The sequence below is a fragment of the Gymnogyps californianus genome, chromosome 2 (genome assembly GCF_018139145.2).
Source record: "Gymnogyps californianus isolate 813 chromosome 2, ASM1813914v2, whole genome shotgun sequence".
In the NCBI taxonomy this organism is placed as follows: domain Eukaryota; kingdom Metazoa; phylum Chordata; class Aves; order Accipitriformes; family Cathartidae; genus Gymnogyps; species Gymnogyps californianus.
In genome coordinates, this window is record NC_059472.1 from 129668207 (window position 1) to 129695635 (window position 27429).

At 41.9% G+C, this 27429-nt stretch overlaps 1 protein-coding gene across 1 annotated transcript in view; it reads right to left on the reverse strand.

Annotated features, from left to right (window-relative positions):
* CREB5 (cAMP responsive element binding protein 5) overlaps window positions 1–27429 on the reverse strand; it is a 220416-nt gene that overhangs the window by 60786 nt on the left and 132201 nt on the right. The window contains exons 6-7 of the mRNA XM_050891560.1: window positions 8440–8566; window positions 6179–6289 (exon numbers count right to left, since the gene is read on the reverse strand). Of these exons, the coding sequence (XP_050747517.1) occupies window positions 6179–6289; window positions 8440–8566 (238 nt within the window). The remainder of the gene's footprint in view (window positions 1–6178; window positions 6290–8439; window positions 8567–27429) is intronic.

The following is a 27429-nucleotide window of genomic DNA, read 5'->3' on the forward strand; positions in this document are numbered from 1 at the left end:
CAAAGGCCTGAAGTGCAAAACGACTTCCATTATTCATGGCTCTTGCAAAAATCTTGGAAAGTGAAAGCTGTACATATTCCAAGCAAAAGACTGAAATATATCTATGCGAAGCAGAACTTCCCTGTAACGCAACCTTGTTCTTATTTTTATAATTTCCTTTTTCCCTGGCTTCGCTACCATAAGGACTTGCTTTTACTTGCATCAGCTCCCACTGACACACAACTTCACACAAACAAAACCTTTTCTGGGAGGGATGGATCGGCACCAAACAAGTCACCCTCATGTATACGGATGCATCTGACTTAAGTTTCAAAACCTTACAACACACAAAAGCCAGCAGTTCATGTCTTGGGCTACAGCAAGCAAATATTAGGATTGTATTTCAATTATTGCTATGGTTACAAAATCAGGGTGGACACTGGAGGGAAAAGGAGAAAGAGAAACAAATCTACAAAGACGGTAAATCCTCTGAGGAAAGAGAGGGTGGTGGAGAAACAGAGGGAGAGAGAAAGGGTGAGGGCTGGTGGGTGGGGGAGAAAGCGAGGTCATTTTAACACCCAGCAGAATTAAGGCAAACAAAATAATAAAAATCCAAGTTTTTCTAGGGAAATAGTGCTGATAAGATCACCGCAGGATAAAGTGACACAAAGAAAGAAAAATGCAAGGAATTGTTACAACTTGTGTCTGCAACAAGCAACGCAATTTGTATGCACTCGGGAGAAGCGAGATCAAATATTCAACACGTATTTGCAGCAGCTATGAGTAACTGAACAGGCTCGCTTCTCTATTGCACTTATTGAGCCACTGACAGCTTAAGAAGAATTAGTTCCTACCCAGTCTAGTTCATAATCCAGCATTTAGGCATGACGGGTACAAGGTCCTGTTTCAGTAAACAAAATAAAATATGATTAGCTTCACCCATCACGATAATACCTTAATCCACAGCAAGGCATACTGTCTGCAGGCAAAGCTACTGCCGGGGGAGGATTTTAAAGCATAGATCAGGAGCACACTGAAAGGTTGGCTTTGGGGACTTTAAAACATAAGCGCAAATATAACAGGAGATATAATTTCAGAACAGTGAGGTTTGTCAACAGTTGCAGAAGCTCCGTGTTTTTTAACTATTTAACAGTCCCTTCCTTGAAAACATTTCTCAGTTACCGACACAGGAAATTTTGTCACAACTCTTTTTTTTAATATTAGAAGGCTTCACTTTGCACATTTTTTTTTTCTTACACTGCTTTCATTTCTTTATTGTGAAGGACAAGATGAGCAATTGCTGTTGAAAGCTCTGCAGAGATGCGACATTCTTCTTTCTGCTCAGTAGTCCAGAATCCGTGCGAAGAAAAGCCTTCTGGCCCTGAAGCAATGCGTCTTGCTCCACTAAAGCGACTCCTTTCCCAGACAGCTCGATAGAAAAACATGGACTTCAAACCGTTTATTATATTTAACGAAGTATCTTCAGTCACAAAGTGTTAAGTAGCTAAACCTAGAGCTTCAGTGGCTCTGATCCTGCCTGGACTGCCTACGCCAGCCTCCTGCCTGAAATCAGTATGGCAACCTCGCAGACTTGGGTCCAGAGCTGGCACCCAGCGGGATGTCCTTCCCAAGGCCACCAGCTGTCCCAGGATGCCACTGCTGCTAGGGCAGCGCTCTTGTTTCCGCATCCAATGGCTGCTGCAACGGCTGAGCCGAGTACCAAACCGGGGCCGGGGGTAAAGGCTTACTCCAGCCGTTTCTCCCTTTGCACCAGTTGCACCATCACAGCTCACAGGCACGGAAATGCACGTCATTTGTAAAACAAGAAGCAGCGGAAGACTCCATCCAAACGCAGACCCCAGTCCGCATCCGAGGAAAGCTGGCCACCTTTGCGGCCAAGCCGTTCCCGCTTGGCTGACGTGCCGTGTTTCTGGAGAAAGTGAGCAGTGCCTGTCTGACAGCCATATGAAATGCACCCGGGTCCCCGTAGCCAGTCCTGCCTTTCCGCTGGGATGGAGAGCTGAGTGACGCTTGGACCGGGATTTTCACAGCCACCAGTAGGATCTGGACCCTTAACTCTCATTAAGTTGAATAAAAATTAGTGCTGATGACAACTGGCTAACCGCAGTTTCTTTCACCTCTCTCTTCCTCCTCCACCAAAGCTGTCCAGCATTCTTAGGTAAATTATGAGGCTCAGTTAATATGGATATTTTACCATTATAATTAGAAACATGCTCATTACTGGTTTATTACTTTTCTTTTCTGATTATGTTTTCACTCTTACATCGAATAGACACTTTCAAATTAATTTTCTGTTATTACTATTCCTCATTATTACTGTTCAACCTAGTAATGCGTACAAGGCAAAACCAATAGCCCACAACCCTATGTACTTCTGATATGGAAATAATTTCTTTTCTTTTTCAAAGAACCATACAGATTCTGTCAGGAAGGCAGGCACAGCCAAGCCACACATACTACACTTTATTTAATTTTTATAAAACTACATATCCAGCAAGGGGCAGATGGAGAGGGTAAAAGAAAAAATTAACAGGTCAAATTGAAAACTGTATTTTTAAGTTCAATTATTTTCATTGCCAGCCTGCTTTTTATACCTCCTTTCAGAGCTCATAAATCTCTACAGGTAAAGATCAATGCCTTGCAAAATTCAAATAGAGAGGCATCAGCTCCACCGAAAAGACCTGCTATCACGCAGCCTTCCAGCGGTTCAGCGCACGCTATTTATCTTTCACCCCGGTAATCCACACGGTATTGCACTTCCGAGTTATAAAACCTTGAATACTCTGAAACTGCAAAACCAAACTGTATGTAAGCAGTATATTAAGGCAAAGGCACCACCACCAATTCCGAGTTCATAATATTCTCAGCCTACTGAACCACATGTTAATATGCTACACGTGCTATTCTGCAAATTTTTACCACGTACACTTAGAGCTATATGTTTCCTCCACTTTCCAATGCAATATATTTTAATACAAAATCAATGTGTGTTTTTTGGTGGGCAGCATAAAGGTTTTATCCGCTCAGCTCTGAATCTAAGGAGAAAGCAGTATTGATTTAGATGTTCACTCATTCATTTACTAGGACAGTTTTAAAGCATTAGGTGATAACCTAATTGAGAGGCACACTGTGAGGGAAACTGAGATTGTTGTGATAAATTAAATCAGTTCTGGATGTCATCTACAATACTTTAATATTTGAAGGAACATTCTCCTGAAAGAATTAAACAAGGAAACAAGCATCATGGGTGGCAGAGTGTGGCTTTCTATAAATGCCAGGTAATACAAGCTGATTAAAATACGTATAGCTAAATAAATTGCTTATTATAGAAAAATAACATTAATGCAACACATATTCTATATGTGTCTGTAGATGTGCTTGTATATCAGATAATGTATGTATTTATCAGACTGGCTTCCATTTCCTACTACAAACTGATTCCAATCAAGGGTGTGAATCTTTTGCCATCTATCTGCTTTCTCTAAAAAGCTGGGATCACACAGCATCCATACTGATATTATTTATTCATATTTATTTTACAGAAGCAAATTAAGTCACACGCATCACCAAGTAGTGTTACGACTGCTGCATACCAAATCACGCTTGCATTGCTTAGGTACATACTTTCATGAGGCCAGAAGGATTTGGTCTCACATCTGGGCCTCACATCTAGAGGAGCCTCTCCTGCATTCTCTCATGTAGGCACAAAGAAAATGCCATGGATCTGGATGGCTGATGAATCAGGCCCAAAGTCTCCCAAACTTCTCCAGTTACTACAGTCATTAGCTGCAAGCAGCTTAGATGACTGCCTAGTGTTCCACACATATATTCTTCGCAGAGTGGGGCCAGCCAAAGAGAACATAGGCAGTGCTGGATGCACCAGCAGTAATAGCATTAGCAGAATCTAGGGAAATCTGAAATTCCTTCCTAATGCAGGACGCAATCGGTAAGGTACTAAGCACCCTCGTTTTCGACTTTTTTTAAAAAGTTGCCAGAGTATGCAAAGTCTCGTGCTTTGAGCACGAAGCAAAGTGAAATAGTTAATAATAAGAACAAACATGCCTGTAATACAGATGATTCAGATTTAAAATTCATGAACTTACATGTAAGAAATAATTTTGCTCTGAGTATTTCCTACATTTTTTCCACTTTGTCTTCATGTAGAGTATTGTTAACAGATTTGTATTCCTCAAAGCAGTGGCTAAACAAAGGGGCTTTTTATATTACATGTGTACTCAAACAGAAACGGAGTATAAAACTAGCATATAGAATTTAAAAAAAAAACCCTGCCTTTGAAAAGAAGAAAGGTCCTGGAGCTCTGAATTATGCCTCTTACTTTTAAGAGTTAATGCGTGTAGATTTTTTCCACCTCTGGAAGAGTGGCAGAAAACCTCTGAGAAGCAAAGGCGCTGCTTGTTCACCATACCGTGTTTTGGAACCGATAGCAATTTCTGTCTGAAGGAACCGTGCCTTCATACGTTAGGTTTAGGGACAAAACCTGCTTATCCAGATTAAAAAGTAATTTGTATTAATGTGCAGTTTCAGCTATTAAAGCACAGAATTCTCACTACATGCATCAATAATTTAATCTTGTTCTTAAGTAGCCTCACACTTCCAGTAAAAAAAAGACAGGGGGGTGTGGGGGGAGAGTAAACTACAGAACCTTTAGTCCCCAAAACAGATGCCAGTTTTAGATTTATTCAGCCAAGGAGTATTTAGCTTGGCTCAGCTATGCTTGTGTTGAAAAAACACTTGCCTATTCCAAAAAGTTTTTAACAAGCTTTGCTGCAGATGCTGTTGCCATTTGGCATGTCACCGTCACTGTGTGGTACAGCAGAGAGAGAACTCTTGACCACAGGTTTTCCTTGGCTGGGGGAGCCAGCGTTTTTGGCTATCGCTCTTCTTCTGGCCAACTGGCTGCATGTTTACGGAGTGTGGTTTTAGACGGGGTGTTAACAGAGGTTGGGTTAACAGCCTAACCCAGACCAACAGTGAGGCGAAGGCATGACCTATCCAATCTAAGAAAACAGAGATAGAATAAACTCACATATGTTGTTACTCTTAACCCATAGTCTCTTGCATGCACCATACCTATAGACAGGAAGATATTTTTCTTTGCCTCAGGATAGATGACAACAACTTTAAAAGCTGTACCAGTCATGCAAAGTAGAAATATATAAACACATGTGGTTGCTTAATCTTTGTCGGCTTGATTTCATTCTCTCACTTAGGACAATTTTACCTTGGCGAAATGCCACTGAAAGAAGTTCAATGAAGTTACTCCTGTTTTCCACTATGATGAGATACCTTGAGAGGATAAAAACCCTACAGAGTTAAACTGCAAACTTCTGTCCTCATATTTCCACTAGCCAGCAAATGGCAGTTCTGAAACTGAAAAGGCCTAAGTGTTTCTACATTGATGAACTCGGTTCCAGGGATATTAGTGCCGAATACCTCCATGAGAGTGCATACAAAGCTGGGGCAAACTTACAAATGCCCACTTGCAGTTTAGTTTACCTACATTAATCCTATGCCAGTACATACACCTGAGAAGCCTTGACCTTTTAAGACAATACAACAACTTTAGAAAACACTATGACATTTGATTCGTATAAATAAATTATTTTTGTCCAAATTCTGACTCTTCTTTTTGATGACAACACCTTTGTTGCACTCAAGCAAAAGAAAATATCCCAGTTTTACATACATTGTTCGGTCTGCTTTTCTAACAGTGCCGTTACCCTGACACGCCATGCGCCTATCCGGAAAAAACAAAGACTGTGTACGCTCCCTCCACATCAGACACTTTTTACTTCACTCTTTATTAACTGACAACTTTCTTTAAGCCAAGTTGTGGAGCACAGACACCATCAGAGAACCAGCCAGGCCATCTGCTTAAATTCTACTAATCTGCACCAAAAATCCTATTTAACACAGTATGGATCAGATAGCCCACCCTTCACTTCAGTTCCCTCTCACCGAGAGTTCAGCTAGGACTAGGAACATCTTTAAAGTTCATAGACACAAAGGCAATTTACTGCAGCGTATTAAAAAAGAGTATAACATATGACTAAGAATGAAGTAAGCAGTGTCTGGCTACATCCCCCACTGTCTGAGTAACCAGTATGCAAGAGCAATATAAGAAAAGAAAATATTTTTTTTCATTTTCTCTTTTTACCATTTTGGCTTCTGAATGCATTGGGGGGACTTGAGGTGAAGCACACGGATTATTGAGGTTCGGCCCCTGCATCCCCATGATGTTGGAGTTCATTGACATTTGTCGCTCCATCTTTTAAAAGAAAAAGAAAAAAAAAAAAGGTTTGAAAACTTCTGGAGACATTTGCAAGAATTTACACTCGGTTTCTATTTAAAAGGACTCAGCTTTATTTCTTCAAGTCATGACTGGAAAAATAACAATCTGTGTTGTGAACTGCATGTGTGTATGCACGCAGGCGTGTGTTTCATCAGAATCGGCCCTGAAAACTCACAGCCAATTATAAAGAGAAGGGTTCTTTACTAAACAAATGTAGCAGCCACCCAGGTTTGCGCTTTTTTGTAATGATTTTCTCCCTTTCAGTATAACAACACTCGGAGTTAAGTGGTTTTAAAAGCATCACTGTATAAAGTTGTGGCTTCCCCTGTCAGTGCAGCCCAACTTAGGTTGTTAAAAACATAAATAAAAATCTACAGTCTTGAGTATATGGAAAACAAGTTGGCTCTTTTTCCTTCACTCTGACTGCTCAGCTGAGAAGACTTTTCCATATGTCTTGTAAGGGAAGCTTTCATGTACTGCTGAGATAGCAAAAAACAAAGCAGAACTCCTCCTGGCTATTCAGAGTCCTTTCTGCAAGCTAATCGCACTAGGCTGGGAGGGAGGGATACAATTTTCAAACAAAACCTAATGGCAGTAGGGCCTGGATAAAATAATTTCCTGGAGTGTCTTCCCCGAAAAGAGGCAAGCCCTGTTACACTGCCAGTCATTGGCAGGGGTGATAAGCAGGGTTACGGTGCTGCTTTCAACCGGAGCTGAGCATCCTGCCTTGCTTTGGGCCATCCCCTGAATCTTTGGCTCATACAAGAAAGAAGCTTTTGGATCCTTCTGAGCTCTTCCAAGCAGGGGAGCTATTTTTTGTGCCCTGTGGTGAGGTATTGACTCCCACCCTCCATGATCCCAGCAAGAATAGGTGCTGGGCCTGGGGGAGAGGACAATATCCCACTGCCCGCTGGTGGGGAGAAGCTGCCTCCACCAGGGTCCCTCACCCTCTCCATGGGGCGGCAGCAGCTCCCACTGCCATCTCCCCTGCAGCCCTTTCAGGAGGGCTGTGAGGCAGGAGCTGCAGCCGCGGCAGCCAGCGCTGATAGGGTCTGTCTCGCCTCCATGCTCACGTCTCCGGGGATCTCAGCCAGAGAACATGTGCTTGTCTGCAAGCAGAGCTGCCCAAAGGGCTCCCTGGCAGCAACTCGCAGCTCCTGAGCTTACACTGAAGCAGGATGTTTGCTCCATTTCAGGTTCCTTAGGAATAATGCCAGAAAAAAACTGCCCACAGTGCCATGTCTTGTATTTCTTTTGTTGAGCTTCCTGGTTGACATTCCAGGAGAGCCTTATTGACAAGTTACTAATTAATAACTTATTAATCACTGCTCAAACAGCAGCCAAACCTGAATCTTTGTAGCCCTGTGGAGTGTCCCCCTTGCTTCAGCAAAGCCAGAACAAGCAGTGCTTTCCTCCCTCCCATGGTCGATCGCTCTCAGGTTGTCTTCCAAACTCAGCATCATGGAACGAAACAGAAGCTTCTCTTTTCCCATTCCCCTCTTCCCCGTGCCATCCTTGCTCATCTCCACCCCTAATCTGCCCAAATGCCCTATATAGAAAGGGTTGTTAAAATCATTTAAGAATTTGAAGTTACAATTGCAAAGCACCCCTTTGTCTCCCAGAAGATGGGAAATATTCCCATCTCTGCAGAAATGAGTGGAAGACGAGCAGCGATCATGACCAAATTCTAATTAAGTGCAAGTTACCAGTCTGGAAAAGTAAGTCTCATTTCTTTCTTGTTAGCTGGTTATCTCCCACAAACAAGAGGATTACTTAGAGTTCACTGGCATAACTTATGTACATGGCTTTTCCAGTTTTATCTGACTTCAGAAAAATCTTTTTGTTCCAGCACAGACATACTGATCTCACCTACATGACCAAGTGTGAGAACCAGAAATTGTAGTCACATGTAAACCGTTTCTAATCACTCTCACACTAATTAACATGCCATTAACTGCCCCAGAAATACTCTTGTGTAAGATCAAGCAGTGAAAAAGGTCCAGCTTCCTGAACTCATTACACTTTGATCTTTTAGAAAATCCAGCAGACTTTCACCTCTGCATAGGTTGAATCGAGCAAAAAACCAACCTTCTTCCCCACAAAAAAACCCAAACCAAAAAACTTACAGGCATGAGTACAGCAGAAGATCCAGGCATGGTAGGGTTGGGCAGGGTGCCAGGCATAGAGGCAGGCATAGGCTGTCTTTGTCGGTTGTGTAGGTGCAGTAATGAAGACAGAGAACCTGGGACAGGCCTAGGAGAAAAGGAAAGAAAGCTGTCATGGGCTACGGAGACCAAAACAAGCCTTACCGTGCCAGCCATTGCTAGGCACAGGCAACTCTAGACAAGCAGGTGCAGATAGCCAATCCAGCATTTGTCTTCTCCTGCATAAATCAGTAGAACAGAAAGTTTTCAAGAAACAGATGAATCACCTTCCCTCTACTATTTATTGGTTAAAGCACCAGTATAGTTCATCTGATAGAACATGAAAGTAAACGTAACAGCTGGTCTCAGCCTATGCACCTCTGCATCTTACAGTGGCTAGCAAAAGACTTCTACAGACAAAGCAGGAAAAATTCCTGGCATGCCACATCAGTGCATTGCTGTAAATTCAGCCCTTGGGAACAAAAATACCTGGATGATAGTTTTGCAGACTATGACAGAAAATTAAACACTCTTAAATTAATTCTGAAATTTTATCACCTGTAAATAAACTACTCTAAAATGAGTATTTCATCTCGCTCTTGATATTGTCTCCTGTGAAACTCTACCAAGCCTTTGTTCCAAAGCGAGGTTCCTCATTGTACCAGTTAGCATGTCACCAGGGCACAGAAAATGGAAAAAAAGAAAGAAAATTAGGAAAATTACATTCAGATTAAGTAGCTTGTAAAGGCAAAAAGTACGGACTATAAAAAAGCAGAGTGAGTTATTTTGACAAAAGGACTTCAAAAGATTTAGAAGGGTTTTTCTAAGTACAGCACAGGGAACAGAGTGCATGTAAGAAAGCAGGCCCACTCACAAAGAAGAAGAATCATAAAATTAACGGATTAGACAAAGCTGGGACTACTCTTTGAAAATAGCCTTTAAGAATGTGGTCTTGAAGGTTAGTTAAATTAATCACGTTTTGGGGGTTTTTTTTTAGTTTTGAAGAAGGTATGAGTTGCTTGAAGTTTGGGGTAAATATAACTTGTTACCTTTTCAAAAAGCATGAAAATAAGAAAGCTTTCACATGCAGTGCCTCAACAAACATTGCTAATAATACAAGTTAGTACATTAAATTCTCACAGAGCAGGATGCTCTGCAGTATACTATGCAGTTTACACTGTTTATTAGGAGAGATACCCCTAAAGGTATGAGAAGGACCGGAAAGGAGGAGGCATAGTCTGGGAGCTTGAAAAGCCTCTGCAGAGGGGAGCATGGAAAGAGTCTAAAGACGTTTGGAGCCTCTAAACATCAGGGTTGACTTTCAGCCTTGCAGAAGCATCCTTTGCTTCAGTGACGAATCCACAGCTAGCCGTGAAAGCCTCAAAATTGGGCTGGGCTGGTCAGGGAAGCAGAGTCATAACCTCAGAGCTGCGAGGGGGAAGACAATCGCTTCTCCCACGTGGTCTGAACCGTGTCACACCAAATGATGGGGCTTTACTTCTTGCCCCTCCAACTGTAAGTGATACTAGCAATCGTGGATACATATACCCCTCCTCTAACTTTAGCTGTCACTTCCATTTATCTAGCAACAAGCAAAGAGGCCAAAGGCTGTGAGCAATGGGATTCACAGACAAGCCGTATGGAGGACACAACACCCAGGCTCCCAAAGTGGAGGGGCCTGTCTCATGGCAACACCAGCTTCTTCTGACCTACAAGTCTCATCCTCTTCTGCCCAGAGCTCAAACCACGTAATCCCCTCTTCCCTAAAACTCCCCAGTATTTCCCATTCTTGGACTTTCAGTCCTTCAACCCTCCTCACTTCAAGCCCTCTCCCCCCAGAAACATTTCTGTCCCAACACATGCCACCTCAAAGTCCTTGCCCTGCCTACTCCCTTGTACCCAGACACCCCTGCTCCTCCCACCCCTCTGTCCTCAGCTGCCCACTCTTTAGCAGCTGCACATGACTGAACCCATCCTTTTGTCTTGGTTCTCCATGGAGAGAAAAAGCCTGTGTTTTGAAGGATGTTTTAAAAATCTTGCCCGACACATACAGTACTTATTCAGAAAGGGGAAAAAAAAACCCAAAACAACAACAAATGTATCTCAGATACAGACAAGAACCTTTTCCTATGCCTCCCTGGTTATCTGCTGATGGAGGAATATGATGTACTTTACATCTTCATACCCCCAAATAGAAACTCAAGACAACGTCTCTCAAATACGTGGTGTAACCCTGTGAGAGGGTGCAAGAAGCGCTGTGAAGGAGCATGAATCAGCTTCTGGGATAGGGGACTCTATGGCCAGCCCAGCACAAGGCTAAGCCTGGGAAGCTGTGGAGGTAGTGTAAGTGGAATGGATGTAGTGCAGAAAAAATGAGCTCAGAAAATACACTTAAAGTACGCAGCCCCTGACCCATCCTAGTCTCCACTTAACACAGCTGCTCCACGTACCAGCGCTCATTCACACAAGAGGACTGACGAATCTTTAGGACAGGGTCAAAATAGCACAAAAAGCAGATTCAGTGATCCTTTGAAAAGAAAGTGAGGAGATACCAGGCTGAATGTGAGGAAGAGAACGATCTCAGTTTGGTTTCCAGAGGCTGTGATGACCCCCACAGCAGAGTCCACTTCTCACCCGCCCATCCTCACTGCAATTACAGCCCTGCAGAGCAGCAGACAACAAGCTCAAACAGGTCTTCTCTATCTCATACTTCGAAGTCCGTGCGACAGCCGCCAGACAGAAGGGCTGAGACCACCACGCTGAGGGGGGCTGAGAAGCAGAACGGAGTGTGCTGCAGCCCCTGCCAGGGACGCACCCTGGGCTGCCTACCAGGAGAGCGGGCAGGGAGGAGCGGGCAGGAAAGGAGAAAGCGCTGATGTACTCTCACGTCTGTCCTGGACGAGACTGAGGTGTGCGCCCACTCGCCCGCCAGAGCTCTGGAGCCCTCTGGGTCCACCGGCTTAGACACAGCCTACGGGAACTGCGCTGGCTAACAGGAGCAATGCATTCAATAAAAATATCACTTGAGTTTTCAGGGGGACCAAAGTAAAACAAGTACCATGACAACAGACCCCTCCCCTTTATTTATTCTGAGACTGTCCCACATACATACCCTTTGTACAATTCACCAGTTTCATAATAAGCTTAGGTGTTAGGCTGCTTGACAGAAACTTATTTTGGCCTGACCTATGCAATTTGTGCAAGTGATTCTCAAGGGACTGCACGGTTTGAGTTTTGCTTATATGTTCCAGAGCCAAAAGAATTTCCAAAATTGCTTTAATGAGTTTGGGAATATGGGACTTGGGCAAAAGGGAATTATTGGTATTTATTAAAATGGCAAAGAAGCTTCCTTGCTGTCCCCAGTTTCACCTTTAATGCTGCTTCGCTTTGGGGGTCTGCATATGCTTTACACGTAGCTAGAGGAAAAAAAAATCCTCAGTACTTCAGGTATTTTTTCTTGCTACACTCTTTCTAGTCTGTTCCCAAGCGTGTTTTTGCAAAGAGGTGCAGAGCAGTCAGAGAAACCTTGTGCTTCAAGGTTGACCCTCTTTGTCGAAAAGTCTGCACCGCTCCAGCCACCAATAAAAGTGCTACATAATGCACACCAGATTCCGCTCCCCATCGGGGAAGCTGACATTGGCCAGTACTCATGGATACGTCTGTTGCTTCCACACTGAATACAGGTCATCGATTAGCATGTGCTCGTGCGCGCTCACTCACACAGAGCTCAGGAAACGTGTATGGCACAGAACCGTACAGGCTGAGATACTCAATTTGTCTAAGACATCTTCTCCTTCCAAGGACAACACAATCTCTTTTGTTGTTGCTTTCTATCCTGCAGCAAAGAAAGTCAGTGAGAGTTCATAATTGTTATTTTTAATGTTGGACACATCGACTCTGCTCCTCTCTTTGTAAATGCTGAGGAGGTGCTGCCTGCAGCCTGTCAGTCAATATTGCTGACTGAGGGATTTTAATACCTTGGCACCTGTGTTGCTAAATAAATAAGGTTATTGGGCAAACAGCCCACAAATAAAGGGCAGATAAGATAGAGAACTGGCAAGTGCTCAACCTCACTGAAAATCTGGCCATCTGTGGGGTTCTTCCCAAATTTAAGAATTTTCATTGTGTTCCAGCAGGAGCCTGCTGTTGGACATGATGGGGTCTCAGTCAGCATTTGTACACTATCTCTTTGGGCATACGTGGCCTGGATGGATAGCGTTACAGTGGCTTAGTAAAATACCACGTGTTAGCCAAGCTGCTGTAACTGACCACATTGGCTCCCCTCCCTCTGCACGGTCGTGCTAACACCGTGAGTCATCCTTACTAACATTTAAACAGATGGGCGGTACCCCGCTAAGCCATGGTGACTCGATCATGTTCCATCATATGACTCTACCCAATGATTAAAGATAACTCCACTAATGTAATCAAATATCTATGATACATACGTCGCTATGTGCCTTCTTGATTAATACCATATTCTGTCTGCTATGATGCAACACCTATCTGACCCAGTTTTCTAGATTGTCTGATGACTAAACACTACATTCGTCTATTAAAAGACTAGGCTTCCCTTAACTTGTAGTCTTCAAGGACAGTTTCTGCAGATGATAATTTGCTGCTGAGGTCTCATAAGATTAAGTTCATACTGACCTAGACCATTCAGGGCTACGTGCAGAAGGACTGATGCTATTTAAAGTATCACTGCAGTATGTTTTCTATTATGGTAAAGCACTCCAGGTCAGTGGGTCTTACCATGACTTCTCTCCTGCTCCTTACTCTCCTGCATGTAGCATTCATGCAAGGTCAGCGAGAATACCTACACCACAACCCAGTTTGTTCTACTTTAGTTAGCTCTGGTGTGGAAAAAGTAAAGCCGTAAGTATATGGAGTTGCACTGGAGCAAAGGAACTCATCTCTTGACTTTCTATGGCCTCCAGACCCAGCCAGTTCACACAGGAGCAGCCCACAGGTGGCTGGCTGTGCTGTGGCAATTCGCCATGTTGGGTCAGCACTGGCTTAGGGATTTCTGTACCAGGCTCCAGTTACGCAACACAGACTTGCCCAGACTTTCATCATTTTTATATATATGTATGTATATATATGTATGTACATATATATATATTTATTACAACAGTGCCTAGAAGCCTTGGTTTAAAAACTGTGGGTGAGGTCCTGCCCCAAAAAGCTTACAGACCAAGGATAAAATGAGGGAGAATGAGTGGAAGCAATAGGGAGACACAGGTGAATAAGGCAGCAATGATACCATTATGACCAATGTAATGAGGAGCAACCACTGCATACCAGCAGCCTGGATCTTCTCAAGGTATGTCAGTATGTGCATGTGGTTTGGGTGGCTTTCAGGCTGAAGAATCCAAGTAGCCTACCATGCTGAGAATGAGCACAGTTGGCTATGGTCTACCCTCTGAATGTCTCATGGACAACCAGGTATTGTCGCAATTAAACTTTTCCTTGCTAAAAAGTAAGTTCACTGGAGCGTGTGGTTCTATAGACCAGCTGCAAACCGCTTCCACAGCAGCTACTGAGGCCAGAGTGCCTGACCCAAGTGCTGTCCTTGGCCTTCAATATTTGAAAAATTCAGTCAGAGGGCAAAGACGTGGGGGGGATGTTTTAACCTGAGAAAAGTGTACTGACTGGAAGGGTTGCCTCACTTATTGCTGGTCTTCTGTTGTTTGATCCACAGTGCCATTATTTAAGCCTATCAATCCAACTATAGCTTTCCTCATTTGTGGCCCATTATTTGAGGTGCTCCCTCCCTCCAAAAAGCAGGGCAGTTCTGTCTAGTTTCAATTTATTCATTTGTCATTCAGAGGAGGAAAGAAAAAAGAAAGGAAAGCAACAACAAAGCATCAGACAAGTACTTGGAATACCTCACATAGTTGCAGGGACCTCACCTGACCTGCCGTATACCATGTTTACCAATGTTTTAATCACAGCATCACCAGAGAGCCAAGCTTTCCAAGAAGTGGGAGGTTTGTGTCGCCAGGTTTTTCAGAGAGCCAAACCATATTCAAGGGAAAACAAAACTGGCACCTAAAATTAATGGCTCCCTGCCAACGTAGTAAAGATCCTTGTTTGTATTTCTCAGACAATTCAGACATCTGCATGATGTGGGTAGATTATTATTATCAGTAGCAGACATTTATACTGTGGTGGTGCCCAAAGGTCCCAGTCGGGACCGGGACCTCATTGAGCCTGGCACTGTACAAACACAGATAAGAGACAATTCTTACACAGTGTGTTTACAATCTAGAGACACAAAACAGATGAAAAGTAGAAGACAGAGATAGAACACACAAGCAAATAAATATGCTAAAGAATTGGAGAGAGTTTAGTGGCACTCGTCTGGTTGCTTTTTTGTTTCTTTGTATGTTTTTTATTTAACTCGTATGCTCAGAAATGACAGGACCGAGGAAGTTTGCAAGAGGAAGGGAGTAACTAAGATTGAGACACAGGAAGGGCAACACTCTAGAGAGGGAAAATTGTGGCTCATAACTTAGAGGATTTGGGGAGCATCCAGAAAAAGCTATGCTTTCTGTAGAGATTTTTAAACAGAGTGTGCATATATTTTCATATATGTGTTACCTTAAGGTAGTTTCCCAATGTTAGACAAGAAGAGATTTCAGTCTGGGAAAGAGAAACTAGCTGATGGTAAAGACACTGGCAAAGTGAAAGTGATGCTTGACACTGTAATGAGAAACTGGAGGACTGAGATAAGATAAGGCTGAGCTGTGAAAGTCTTAAAGACAAGAAGCTTGATTCAGAAGTGAAGGGAAAGCCCATGTAAGTGTTTGAGGAGAGCTGGCACAATTAAGATAACAAGCTATACATTGGCACAGAGGTAGAAGGAATTCAGCAACAAGCACCACAAAAGGGAGCAAGATGCAGCATACAGGTATGAAATGATATGGACAAAGTCAAAAGCAAGCAGAGAGATGTTACTTCTCAATTCGCATATCCCTTGATGTCATGTGAGAAGCTGTTCACTGGGAACAAAGTAACTCCATCAGTAATGCATTCTTGCTCACTTGCTTTAATTCGCAGGGACAGAACATCTGACTGAAGGGAACAAATAAGCGGGGGGGGGGGGGGAGACAGGGAATGGATATATGTACAGTAAAATACTAGAAACCTGTGGAAAAATGCCTCCAAAATTTGTTAAGAATTCTGTACTTTTCACCCGAGCTTGTAGGAGAAAAGCCCCACAAATCAACAGCCCCACTGCTGTAATGTATTTAGTGGGCCAAACTCTATTTAAAGATTTAGTCAATGATAAATCTTGCCTTTAGAAACTCCAATTGTGCTAATGCCACCTATATTTCCTGAACACATGTTCAAGGAACCTCTGCAAATTCAGCATAAGTACAAGGACCAGCAGGTCCTTGGAAGCCTCAAAGAACCCATTAACATTTGCCTTTTGGCTCTTACAGGTCTTAGAAACTGCTGGTTTCAATCTTCCCTTCCCTCTAAATATTTCACTGGGTCTTATTGCCTGACCCATTACAAGAAAAATAAGAAAAGCTAGAATGGTTTCTTAGACTATAACCTCCTCGGAGAAGTTTATGTTCTGCACAGTGTTATGCACACAGCTGGAACTCACAAATGATACGTGGAGGATAATGGCATAGTTAAAGCAAAACAAGGAAACACTGCAAAAGGCAGGTTCAAGGGATTATAAAGAACTAGCTCATATAAAAACACATTCTTGTAATAAAATAAAAAAGTGGGATAAAAACAAAAAACTGCAGCATAAACATGATTTGATCATAAAAGCAAGCAACGATGTCAAACTGATTCCACTGTCATCATGGTGTCCCAGCTCAGACAGGACCAAGCTTAATTCTTCAGGAAAACAAATGATTTTGCATCACCACAAATAAAGGTGTATCAGTTTTCATTGAAGAAAAAAGGTAGCAGTAATACACAAATGTACCAAATGGCAGCTGACTTAAAACCAGGAATAATAACAGCAATAAAGCTTACACAAACACTTTCTAACGTGTCCATTCTTTTTAAGGGTCGGGCTTAAGACTCCAGCCTGGCAAGCAAATTCAAGAAAACTTGAAAATTTAAGGCTCATTGAGGAAAAAGGTCAACAGGTTAAACAGCTGGAAAGAAATCCAACCCCAGCATCCAGACAGAAGTGACAACTGAACACCAAGTAACTCTTCTGCCAGGTTTGTGCTACCTAAAGGTGCTGGAGCCTTCAGTTGCTCAAGTGACTCCATTCACAAACACGTTACAGCAGTGCAAATGGCTTTTATTTGACCTTCATAACTTTGCACCTGAAAAGAACAGGAGGTTGCAAAAAAAGATGGAGAAAAAGCTCCTTTTACTCTTAAAGGGCTGAGAGGGTATTTGGAGAGCTCTCCGGGAGTACTCACTACCAACAGATCCCTATACTGGAAATGTGGTAAAACAAATTTCTCAAAATTCTCTTTCTATTTACCCTTATTATTTGGACCAGTGCAATTTAATAGAAATACTAAGATAAAACAGCTTTGTAAACCCTGCTTTATAGTAAAAATGAAAAAAATAATCTTTTTGAGGTGATTTATTTTTCCTTTTTTTTTTGTTCTTTTTTTTTTTTTTAACTTCCCAAACAAAGCAGAAGTTTGTCTCTGAAAATAAGACGGTGAATTACAGCAAAGTCATGAAAACAAAGAACCAACAGTTTCTCCAGTGCAGGCTTGTTACCATGAGCTAATAATTCCAGACTTTAAGCAAGCTGAGCCTCTTTTTTAATAACTGCATGCCTCTAGGCAAAGTATTTCTACTAAAAATTATTGAGGCATGGAACAAGGCAAGGTGTGTGAGCTAATGTTGGATTGTTCGTTACTAAACCAACTCCTATAGCAATGAGCCTGCTCTGAACTGACAGATTATTTCTCTGTATACACTTGTATAAACATACTGCTTAAGGTCGAAATCTGTGTAAACTTTCTTTTCAATTAAAATGTCAAAGATGACAGCACATGTTTTCACTGTCCTCCACAGGATGATGGATGCTGCGGCAGCAGTTTCATGCCCCTGTGTTTCGGAGATGTTTGCCTGCCTGCATGTCTAAGAAAGATGTACTTGCTGATCTTCTCACATGCCTGCAGGCAGACAGGACTGCAATGGAGACCTTACGCTTCGGATGACTTAACATCTCTTGACTTTTTCTTCCTCAACGTCCCCTCATCTGCCCCCACACCCAATGTTGTAAAAGTTAGAGCAGGAAGGTGGTTGTGCCCAAGGAGGTTGGAAAAAGGGTACTGATTTAACACACCAGATTGCTACTTAAGTGACAGGCCTTAAATCCCAGGCTGGTTTCTGATCATGGCCAATTCACTTCAGGCACCTAACTTAGGTCCCCACAGAAACACAGTTGCTGTCGTAGTCAACAGAAAGACACAGTGCACCCCAAAAGGAGCTTCCAGCAATTTTTCAAAAAAAAAAAGGGGATTAATCTGATTCTTTACATTTCTTCATCGCCATGTCCGTGAAAATGAATAAAACTTTATCCATCAGCTTCTCATTCATTTTCATCAGTCTAGGGCTTGTACAAAGCCAAAGACAGTGGCTCCAAAGGTTGCTGGGTCTCAAGACCATGTGGCAATACCACTCATAGCACACGTAGCCATAATGCTATGGTTGGACCTGTAGCATTGATTTGGTCACAATTTTGCCAGAAAAAGACTGACTAATGAAAACAGTCTCAGTGAGAGAAAACCACTCCAGCATCTGCCACTGGCAGATTTAGTCTGTCTAAAGCTGACAAGAGACAACTGTGCTGTATGCACTATGGAAAGAGGAGTTTGCCCACAGTCACTAGTGAGGAAAACAAGTAGGTGTATACATGTGAGATGATTTATTTACTGAGATCTAAATTCTACCGTCAACACCAAAAATACTATAAAAGTAACACATGATGTAGAAATCTTAAAAAAAAAAGACATTATTTAAGAAAATACAAACATGATTTCTTAAACAAAATACTAAATAAGTAAAATAGAAAATTAGAAGCTTGGAAAAGCCTCAGATGAGATAGGAGATCAGTGGCAGACCAAAGTCCAGCTCTTAATCGCATCCTTTAACAAAGAATACCATAGAGATACTCTGTGCTTTTTAACACTCATGGCTTCCCTAGCACTTCTGCCATCAGCACATGCTCCTGCGATGCCAAGCTCTCTCTACAGCCCAGAGAAAAGTTAGCACTTGTGCGTGGCCTACCACGGTCACAGCCCCAAACGCGCTCAGTGTCTCAAAGCTGCTGGTTGTTGTGGGGCAGGGGGAGGAGGGCGAGGAGTACGTACATTAGCGTGTGCTCCCAATTATCTGTTTAGCACATCACCTCCAGGTGTAAAAATATCTTAGAGCTGCCAAATAGCTATATATCTTCAGTGACCCTCTTCCCACCCCCAACCCCCTTCACTGATTCCTTTCAAACTTTCATAAAGATCAAAACGAATGTATGCCATTTCCTGGGAGGAACCTGTGCAATGCACGCGCTTCATCTCTTAAACATGCTAAAAATCCCAACTGACAGCTGTACTAGTACAAATGATGAGAAGCACGGGGAAGAGGTGAATCTCAAGGCAGAAAGAACAAAGTCGTGGAGAACTGCTGCAGCTGTACTTCAAGAGAGATCAGCTCCGAGCCAGTGTTGTCTGCTCTCCGTTATTTAAAGAGCTCACGTTGCCTTCTCTGCCTACATCTCAATGGGAGTTACCACTGATTGAGAGCATCAGTCGAGCAAACAGGAATCCCAAACTCATCTACAGCATTTTTTACATAGCTAAGGCAAATTTCACTGAAGGGTGGAAATCATGTTAGCTGCTATTTGCTAATAAAGTCCCCCAGAACAGTCCCCCTGAACGGTGTGCTCCAGAAATGCCCCATGGCAATGACAGAAGCACTACAGATAGCGGCTGCTGGAGATTTCAGACACTTAGATGCCGACACAGGCCAGCAAAAGTTTCCAGCAGCGTGCAAGGGGAAGAAGTGATAGCTAGTAAAGGCCATTGTCCACTCATGTGCAACCACAGATACATGGGAAAATTTCTCTGCCTACGCATGCATGCACACTAAGAGAGACAGCAAAAAAGAGCAGGCATTGAAAAAAGGTTATTTTATTCTTGCAACAAAGTGTATATTGTCATCGTAATTTCAGTCACTATCTGTGCCCACTCCCTCCCTTTTAAGTACTTTCAATCATGAACCTGCAGCTAATTTTGAGGTTGGAGTTCATTTGTTTTCACATCAATGCAATTAATTTCCACTGGAAAATGCATCTCAGGCATTCAATCAAAATAGGCCTAAAATAATTCTGAAAAGCTCATCTGTCTCCAATCTATATAATGTTTTAAAAATTGGATGCATGCCCTGCAATAACATTGCACTTCACAAAGCTTAAAGCTCTAAACTTGAGGGTATCAGTTACATTGAAACTGTAGTAAATTAAAACATCCAGTTTCTGGTTTGCATTGATTTATAAATATCGACAAAACTACTATTGCAGTCATTACCACTTTGAGTGCTCAGAGTTGAATTTTCAACAGTTCAGGGTTATTTTCATTCTTATTGTGGCTACAGTAGCCTTTCAAGTTATAGATCAAATTCGAGGTAACACGTAAATCTTAAATCTTAGTTTTAAAAATATGCATACAAACCAGCCAATACTTATAATAAAAAGCAGCAAGTCTAAGTGGTCAGTAATGTCAGATACCAAGCACATTTTTTTTAGACTCTCCAGCTTAAAGCAGAAAGGATACTTACTATTATGAAATGTTTTAAATAGAAGCAAGTGGAAATGGGATAACATATGAAAAGGCAAATATCTCTAGGTTTTTTACTGGGAATTTGCTGTTCTCTTTTGAATCATTCTTTGGTATGAGAGAATCAGAAGCGTATTCAAAACTTTGCTCCTAAAGAGCTTTGCACATTAGTCTACCTGGTGACCTTCAAAATGTGCTTGTTTATGAGCAAAATATCACTGAGGAAATATAAACCTGAAAAATAAAGAGAGCTCATGAGCTGTAACCCAGTTAACATAATAATTTGAGAAAACAATAAGAAAAGCATGAACATATCAACAGCAATAGAGCCAATTCTCAATGGTGTACAGCACACAGCTTTGCCAAAGACAATGGATTTAAACCAACTGGGAATCTCACTCATACGCACACATGCACGCACACTCCATAAACACACAGCATATAACATGCATTACATCTAGTTGTAAAACAAGCTTTGACAGTGATCTATGTCTTATGCTTCAAAAGAAAACAAAAATCCCCACCTTACACCTTGACATCTGTGGACTACTAGCAAGGAATTTCTCCTGACCCCTGGTGGTGATTAACTTATGAAGTGAAGCAGGAGGATCACCGTAATATTTACAGCATTTCTCCTGAAAGCACTGGCCAAATTCTACCCTTGCTGCTCTTCTTGTTACCATCACTGAAGCCAATATGCTGATCTGCAATCCAGCTTTCCACTATTCTTTGCATTCATCATATTTGCCTTGTGCAGCACGTACAGTAAAGTTGAGAAAGACAAGGAGAGGTTGATCCTACTGTGGCAGATGTTCTTTTGGGCATGATGCTCTTGCCATTGAAGTTCACAGGAGTGCTGCTAATACAGTCATTTAGAACAGAATCAGACCCATAAAAATGTATGACACCTATGAAGATATTTTCCTAAATTATACCCTGAAATGCCAACTCATGCGTGTTAATGATACACTACATCGCACTAAGAAAAAAAGTTTATTTTACATCTTTACCTTCCAATTTGTACTGATGTTTCTGGTTTAGTGTTTCACAGCTCTTTGGGCGTTTTTTATTTTATTTTTGTCTTGAGAGACATGTTGTCTTAAAGAGGAAACATTCTCCCAAACCAGAACTTTGTGTTGAAGATTAAGACAGCATCCACTGCACCAATTTGGACTAAAGGGCTTAATGGTCAGTAGGCAGTCATGCAAAAGCTCAGGTCATCCTGTCAACTTCTAAGAGTCTGCAGTATGAACTAACACAGTTAATTTTTTTTTTCTGATTATTTATTTCATGTCTTTAACATGAACTGTAAGTGTTCACGCCTACTCCATGAATAGTTTTGGTTTGCACTGTTTCTTTTTTCCTCCACTTTCTCTTTGAGAACCGCTGCTGAAACAGTGCTTTAGCTAGAAAAGTGCCATGCCAAGGGAAGTAATACAGCAGCATTATGATCAGCAGAGTCAAAAACTGAATTAGGTGAATTTTGAAACTCTGAGGGTACTGGATAACTTTAAGATTTTGCACCTCACAGTTTTCAGCATTACAATTCAGAAAGGAGGAATCATCTTTGCATAAAATAGTTTAAAAAGACCAGGCTGACCAGGCTAGAAGGACCTCTGTAGCTGCATTTGCACGGTTGAAGTAATGCCACTCGTCTAGACACGGCCGAACTCTCCCGTCGACACACAGGTCTGAAAACAGCCCTTCGAGGAACATGAGCGTCTTTTCAACTCTCACTGACTGCCCGATGCTGCAAAATCGAACTCCAAAGTACCGCTTTTCAGTGAAGTGCCACTATAGCCATTGGAATCAACTGCAGCATTTGCATTAAGAGTTTCCAGATTTAAACTGTGGGAACGGGTACCCTGGAGTTGTCAGTGGAAGGCCTCTGACAATGTAATTTGTTTCTGCTGCTGGCCTGACAAAGTCAGAGCATGTTGACATTTAAGAAACATTAGTTGGTTTTGTTTTTTCTTTTTTTTTTTTTTTTTAAACTGCTTGGAGCTGTTGGGGGTGCAGAGGAAAAGGACTGTCAGCTTCGGAGGGGGGAAGAGGCAGAAGAGGGAGAATGGAAAGGAGAAGACGTGCCCTTTTCTAGACGTCTCCTATAAAATAAGCAAAGTGTTTGTCACACACATAACCCTGAGACACGCCGATACAGCGCAGGTGAACATGTAAAAAAATGTTAACTTTACCTAAACAACGAAGTGGCAGCTCTGCTTAGTTTACAATAACATCAGATCTATTTGATTTGGCCCACAGGCAGCCAGACATCTGACTGATCTGGTTAAAATATCTGAACAGTCACATAAATAGGCCTGGTCAAAGCCTGTTGCATCACCTGCATTTATTTTTTACTGTTAATATTTAGCAATGGAAGAAAGATACAGATCTGTGCTCTATACACTTGCCATCTCCAACAGTATGATCTCAGCTCAGAGAGCAGCAGGAATTTGCACAGCAGTGAGTATGGCCGATTTCCAGGGGTCGGAAGCCATGGCTTACTCACTCTGCTCTGCGTTTTCTGTTGTCGTTCTGTTTCTATTTTTTAAATAGGAAAGGCAAATATGATGAAGGTAAAGAATAGTGGCAAAGTCAGACTGCAGGTCAGCACGTTTTTGGGTTTTCTCCCCCTGGTCTCTCTATTTTGTGAAGCATGGATTTAGCCCTGGTATTAGCCTACCAGATAACAAGTCCTTAAAATGGCTCATACATAAAATTTGATGAGAAACCGAGTGTTCAGGAATAATGATTCAGATGTGTACCTTTTAGACCAACACGGAAATCTGCCTTTATCTCTTTCTTTATAGCAACAAACCATCTGAATCAACAACATTACACCTGGCATAAATGTGGCCCGGTCTATGTAGAATATGTAACAAAGGTAATCTGTGGCTCAAGAGAAGAAAATGCAGCAGTATATATGCAAGACGCTTTGCATTTGGCAGACACATACAACCAACTGTTCGTTCTTCAGCTTGTGACTATACATCTACTGGGATGTCCCCCACCCCTGTAAACCTTGCTTAGCTCCTGGTCTTATTTCCACTGTAGATTTAACCCTAAGCCATGGATAAGCGTAGTGTTTGGGGTTTAAAGTGAAGTGTCATTTAGTATCATTTCTGACATCTCCATACATTATAATGAGCTTCTTTTTCACAGGGGACTTGGGATCTGATTTTAATTTGTGGTAGGGTTATGGTCACAATAAATGTCTATTTCAGATATTCATGAGAAGTCTCTAATGCAAATGGAAATAGAAAGTGGCTGTTTTCTTGTAGTTTCAAAACCATGTATGTAAAACACACAGTACAGATCTGTTCCACATGCAAACCCATTATTGATCCACCATTGCACCCTGGCTCCTGCAAGTTTTATAGCTTGCATAATAAAAGAGCAGGTTATGAAATCATTAGCACCTCAGCTGAGGCTGCCACAGGGATGCCCCTCTGTGTTCATTGTGAAACGTTTCTTTGGCAGCTGCATCCTAGAAGCATATTTGGATGTTGTTGCTTCAGTATTGTCATACAGAGTGGGAAGTAAATCAGTATTTTTATGTTCTGAACTTAAGTGGGGGGGAGGTGGAAGTCTCTCTGGTCCACTTCTAGGCTAATTCTCCCCATTTACACATGCCTAATTCTAGGCATGAAGACCTCTAGGAAGCCCAGATGTCTATAATCACACTCCCAGCCCTGTGCAGCCAGCGCTGCCAAGGACCTGGGCCATGCCTAGGGAGGCTGGAAGAGACTTCAGCTTTGTCAAACACCACGCGTTCCAGCTCCCCTCATCCCGCGGGCAGCCACTGCTAGCGGTGCTTCAGAGCAGCCCAAACACAGCTGAGGGCTGCCCTCCCCTTGGCTGGAGTCCTGGCTTGGGGTACAACGCACAGCCCGTTGGCACTTTCTCCTCCATAAATGCAAGCTCAGGTGAAACTGTGTTAGTTCAAGCAGCTGAAGCCAAACTTGCTTGCCCCTCCATAGGGGAATCCATGTCCCCAACAGAAAGAAACAAAATCCACTGCTGGTCACTGAGCAAAGCATCTAGGGCCCTTTGGATGTTCCTTATTCCAACCTTGAGACCCTTCTTGCAAGGTTCAGAAATATTTGTGAACCTTGCCCTTGCAAATGAGCAAGGTAGCACAACCATGATCTGGCTCGAGGACAATTGGTGGCCCTAAATATCTAAGAATCCGAATCTAAGAAAAGGTGAAGTTGTGCAACTTGAAGGAAAGCACTAGCACCAGGTGAGGAAGGGAACTTGTTGGAGGCAGTTAAATTTTACTGACTTGAGCCACCCAGGGATCTGGTCCACTGGTATTTGCAAAACTGAATTCAATCAGTTTTAGCAACTGCATGAGATAGAGCACCCAAAGAAAGGACCCATGTCAGGTTCCTGAGCATTAAGTAAAGCTAGGTTGTGTTGCTGTCTTTCTGAATCAATGCACTGGGTCATGATTTAAGTAACTGAGGCACTGGGGCTTTTTAAAGCAGCATAAGTAAATAGCTAAGCTTGATGTGATATAAAAAGCACCACAACAGAAAGGAGAACTTAATGTAGTAATGAAAATCACTTACCCTTAATCATCCCTGAGACAGTGTTTTTACAACGCTACTTGATTTATTCAACTAGCAAACATGCCTCCTTTGACTTTTCTAATAACAGGCCATCTTAGCCATGCTTGTTGGGATTTGAGTTTGGTTTTTTTTAATCATCATCTCAAGTGCATTATTTAAATGTCTTTGATGCCTTTTCTTTAAAAGAATTTGCTAAGCAATAAATCATATTTATTTGCAAAGAAGACCAAAAAAAACCCCAAACAACCCAAAACATTACTAGCAAAGTTTGCAAAAATAAGAGGTTTGGTCACAGGTGTGTAACCAACGTTGCACATTTCTAGAGCACATTATTGCTTAAAGACTTACTGAAGCCCACATTCATTGCTGCTGACAAGCATGCCACTTAGTGTACGAGACTGTATGAAACGTTGTTTGCTGCGTGATTTACGATGGTGCCCTTACACTAAATAGGAAGGACTGTAAACTACCTGTGCTTTGCTGAGCAGCTCCATGCTTCCTCTCGCATGGAAGGGCCTCAGCTTTTGGAAAAGCTGGACAATTTCTCAAGTGAGTACACTCCTGTGACACTGAGGCTAGCCAGACCACAAACTATTTTATTATGTTGTGCAAAAACCTATGTGCAAAAAAACCCTCTTTAATTAAGATAGAGCAACCAGCACTGCGGTTGTAATTACCTTGGACTGCTTTACCCACGGGCATAATGAAATAAAATTGGGCCCTCTATATTTTTGTTTTTAAACTAAGTAAACCCAAATTAATTTATTCAACTCAAACCAGACAGGTTTCTCTTTAAAAGGAAGGCATATATGGTTGGAGGGGCTGGTGCAGGAGGCAGAATGACATGCAATGATGACTGTGAACTGCAAACTGCTGGCAAAACATTTGGCTTGCCGTTGGTCCGTGGCCAGTATTTTCCTTTGTTAATGAATCCCACATCTTTTCTAAGTTAAGCATTTTTTCTTCTCCCCCCTCATTTTATTTGAAACATATTTTAAATATTTTTGTTTTTATGACGTCGTGGAACATGATACAGCCCCCTCCTAACCCCGAATATGGGAAAATCAATTAAAATTTTGACATTAGAAGCTATGATATAAACATATGGTTCAACTGCTCAGACTTTTTTTTTTTTAAGCAACGTATCAAGGATCAGCGCAAAGAGAAATAACCAAATGAGAACTCCACATTACTGGATAAAAATTATACCAGCTGAAAGAGTATCACAGCCAGAACCTTGCTACTCACCAAACACAAAAACCTCTGCAAATTTGGCAGGTTTTGACAGACTTCCTCTTAGACTTAGGATTACATATTTTTCATTTGTGTTCTTTTCTGAGGAAAATGTCCATTAAAAAAAAGCCATCCTGCATGCTGTGTTTAATATTTAATACATATTGTCTTACCCAAAGGACCTTCATTTTATGACTTAAAGAATGCAAAACCTTAAAATGGAGTTTTATGGGCTTCCTCATTAACTTCTGACTCTTCCCTGAACAAAATAGAAGAAAAAATAATTCAGAAATTTCCCATCAGAACAGAAACATGATTTTCAAATGCAATGATCATTTTGGGCGTCGAGTCACACCTGCCCTACTGACGACCAGTCCCCAGGACTACGTGACAATGAAAACCCTTCCAGCTCCCTTTGGTATTTCAAATCATCAAAACCCCAGACAGACAAAATGATAAGTCACTGAAACTCCAGGGAATACAGGCACCAAACAGAAGATTTAACTCTTTAGGTCACTATGCACAAGGTTCCTGCTGAAGCAAAAAGCAGCTCTTTCCCAGAGGTTTTGCAAGATTGGAGACGGTGTTACAGGCAGCTTAAGTGGAGAGTTATTTTTAACCCGTCACTGGTGAGAAAACAAGTTTTTTCAATCATCTTCTATGGACATCTAGTCTCCAATCCTGCAAGCATCTAGCTACATGAATTTACATGCCCTCCTTTAATATGCTCAAGTTTTACAAACCTTGCAAGATTTCTTCAGCCACTGTAACTCGTAGCTAGTTCTACCGATGGCAGAGATGCCGACAGTATAGCACAGTGCATTGCTGGCTCTGCAACCCACACTGGGTGAGGACAAAGATACACTGGAAAAAATTAAGTTGCAAAAGCCTTTTCCGCACCAGCCCCCTTACTTTTCATAGCGTGAATGGTGCTGTGCTTGTGTTAGAAATGCTGAAAAGCTTTTTCTAGAGGCTCCTGGTATCAACTCAAACTCCAAAGTTATATGAGGACAGAGACTTCAATTATCTATAGAGTATGCGCGAATTAAATAAATACACTCTCTCTATCGTAGTAAATTCACTTGCATTGTAACTGACGTGATTTATGCAGAAAATTGCAGCCAAGCTCAAAAACTAGAGCTGGACTTTTTTTTCCCAAGTCAAATAGAAAATTTACCAAAAGCAGCACTTTCAGGTTGACCAAAATTATTAAAGTCACTAATAAATTGTATTTAATAAATCTTATAAGTGGAGAAGAATAGATATTTGGAAAAGCAGAGTTTTTTAACATTTCTAAATGTTCCAGTTTGAAACGCCATATTAATTTGGAAATTTATCTAGCTCATTTTAAGGAGTTAATTTTCTTGTAAACCTGAAAATTTATT